Raw genomic sequence first — 2,907 nt, forward strand, 5'->3', positions numbered from 1 at the left:
TCCTAGAAGTGCAAAAGAGCTATGGCTTTTTTTTTTTTTTTTTTTTTTTTTTTTTTTTTTTTTATTCTTACTGATTGTAGGCAACTCACACAGGCTATTTTTCAAAGAAATACTTTCGTGATGATTATCCTAGTAACCATTTGGTAATAGGTTTTCAGGACGCTCGCAGCTGCTCAAATCATCAACACAAAAAGACTAAAATAGAAATATAAGTCACAGTTGAAGTATTATTCTTCAAATGCGCTCAAGGCAACGATGAGTGAGCTTGCCCCAGCCTTCACACCGTATACTATGGGGATTTTTTGAAATTATAATTTGGAGGATATGTAATTTATTTTTTCCAGTTTGGAAAAAAAAAAATGCAAAGACAAGTTGTTGATTGCTGCTGACGTTCACTCTGGGGAAACGAGAAAGAAGGAAATAAAATCCAGCCAGCCGTTGGTAGCCAAACCATTTCTCAGTCCTGGTGGCGACTTTCAAAAGGTAAGATGACACCCACAGGGAAATAGCTTTTCTAAAAATTGATGAATTGTTAAATTTATGATGATAATATAGTAATGATAGTGCAAAGATATAATATAAAATGACTACACTACATACATTTACTGTTCATTTACTTAGTAATATGTTCGACTTTTAAATTACTTAGTAATATGTTCGACTTTTAAAATGGCTGTCTGCAACAAGTTTCTGTTTCTTACCACCTTTGAGTACATTTGGGATAGACCAGCAGGTAGAAGATATAAGTTTAAAGGTTACCTTTACTTTATCTAGAGTTTTGGCTTTTTGCTTTTGTTTCCCCAGAAGGTTTTTAAGTTGTTGACCCCATTTTTGTTTTAGATTGCTAGAATGGAAACCTGGGAAGTTTAAAATTATCAAGACAGAAGGCAATGGCAAGCAACTTCTCGCCAGAGGAGTCCGTGGAGCTCTGCTACGAGAACGTGAATGGATCCTGCATTAAAAGCTCCTACTCACCCTGGCCTCGAGCCATCCTCTATGCGGTCCTCAGCTTGGGAGCCCTGCTGGCGGTGTTTGGAAACTTACTGGTCATCATTGCCATCCTCCACTTTAAACAGCTGCACACCCCTACGAACTTCCTGGTGGCCTCCCTGGCCTGTGCTGACTTCCTGGTGGGAGTGACAGTGATGCCCTTCAGCACAGTGCGCTCTGTGGAGAGCTGCTGGTACTTCGGGGAGAGTTACTGCAAGTTCCACACGTGTTTCGACACCTCCTTCTGTTTTGCATCTCTGTTTCATTTATGCTGCATCTCCATTGACAGGTACATCGCCGTTACAGACCCACTGACCTATCCGACCAAGTTCACCATATCGGTTTCTGGACTGTGCATCGCTCTCTCTTGGTTCTTTTCTGTCACCTATAGCTTTTCCATCTTTTATACAGGAGCCAATGAGGAAGGGATTGAGGAGTTAGTGGTTGCTCTGACCTGTGTGGGAGGCTGCCAGGCTCCACTGAATCAAAACTGGGTTTTACTTTGTTTCCTTTTGTTCTTTCTGCCCACCGTGGTCATGGTGTTTCTATACGGCCAGATATTTTTGGTGGCAAAGCACCAGGCTAGGAAGATAGAGGATGCAGCCAACCAAGCCCAGGCCTCCTCTGAGAGCTACAAGGAAAGAGTAGCCAGAAGAGAGAGGAAGGCTGCCAGAACCTTGGGGATCGCCATGGCTGCGTTTCTCGTGTCTTGGCTGCCATACGTTATTGATGCCGTGATTGATGCCTACATGAACTTCATAACTCCCCCGTACGTCTATGAGATATTAGTGTGGTGTGTTTACTACAATTCAGCTATGAACCCCTTGATATATGCCTTTTTCTATCCTTGGTTTCGCAAGGCAATACAACTGATTGTGAGCGGCAAAGTCTTCAGGGCTGATTCATCGACGACTAACCTGTTCTCTGAAGAGGCAGGTGCGGGTTAAAACAGTCACTGCAAAGACTTGAAATCTGACTAGGGTTTAAGGTCAGAGCTGAAACTAAATCCTCTGCTCTAGGGCGGTCCCATAATCCTCCACCCAGCAGGAGAGCTGAGATTCAAAGGCTGAATCTGAAGCGTGTTCTTAGTGTGTGTGTGTGTACATTTTGGGGCTGAGTGGCATTTAACCTGATCTGTTCATCCCTTCCAATGTGGTGTGCTCCTCAATGTTTTTGCTGTGCTCTAAAATTTCTACTCGTTTTTTTCGCGTAATTTGAAGGATTGTAGTTCCCATCGTGGTCAGTTTTCTCCCACAATGAGTGTTCAGATATTGACAATAACTTAAAGAAAACAAAGCTCTCACAAACATGGTATTAGGATGCAGGAGACAAAGTCTTCTTCAAAGCATATCTTGCATGAGAAGCAAATATAATTACAAATTATTTAAACATTCATTTTTAACCTTAAGGAACTTTACAGTGCACTAGCCTTCAGAAATTCTGAGTGACTGAAAAGCATCTGAAACATACAAAGGCTCATGTCTCTGGAATCTGGGAATCCCTCCCTTCTCATTTCACAGATATAAGTTCACATAAAACACGTGTGTTATACCGCCACACAGCATGGCTTTTAGAGAACATGTTTGATTACTGAAGGATTTGCATATGAATAAAAATGATATGTCTATTTAATTGGAGGTGGTTTGTTTGTCTTTTCTTTTTTTTTTTTTTTTTTTTTTTTTTTTTTTTGTGACAGTATCTCCTTATGGAGACTGGGATGGCCTGGCAAGACCAGGCTGGCCTTGAACTCAAAAATATCTGCCTGCCTCTTCTCTACTTGGTTAGAATTTGAAGTAAGATGTGAATTTTATATTTTAAAATGTTAATTCAAATGAGTGTGTTTTTAACATTTGAGAGCTTTCTTTGAATCAAAGGGAATCAAACAGGAAACCCAAGGGTTGTTTTAACACAACAGAA

The 2,907-nt window shown here is 40.8% G+C and overlaps 1 protein-coding gene across 1 annotated transcript; it reads left to right on the forward strand.

The window, feature by feature from the left end:
• Positions 1–364: 364 nt before the first annotated feature.
• Positions 365–2,622, forward strand: Taar9 (trace amine associated receptor 9). The gene is made up of 2 exons (XM_076928033.1): positions 365–483; positions 841–2,622. The coding sequence occupies exon 2, from the start codon at positions 891–893 to the stop codon at positions 1,935–1,937; it is 1,047 nt and encodes a 348-aa protein (XP_076784148.1). The 5' UTR covers positions 365–483; positions 841–890; the 3' UTR covers positions 1,938–2,622.
• Positions 2,623–2,907: the final 285 nt, after the last annotated feature.

The sequence above is a fragment of the Arvicanthis niloticus genome, chromosome 30 (assembly GCF_011762505.2).
Source record: "Arvicanthis niloticus isolate mArvNil1 chromosome 30, mArvNil1.pat.X, whole genome shotgun sequence".
Taxonomy (NCBI): Eukaryota; Metazoa; Chordata; class Mammalia; order Rodentia; family Muridae; genus Arvicanthis; species Arvicanthis niloticus.

What these genes read in the sequence shown, in the direction of transcription:
- Taar9 (XM_076928033.1), top strand. Translation starts at nt 891, where the DNA reads ATGGCAAGCAACTTCTCGCCAGAGGAGTCCGTGGAGCTCTGCTACGAG.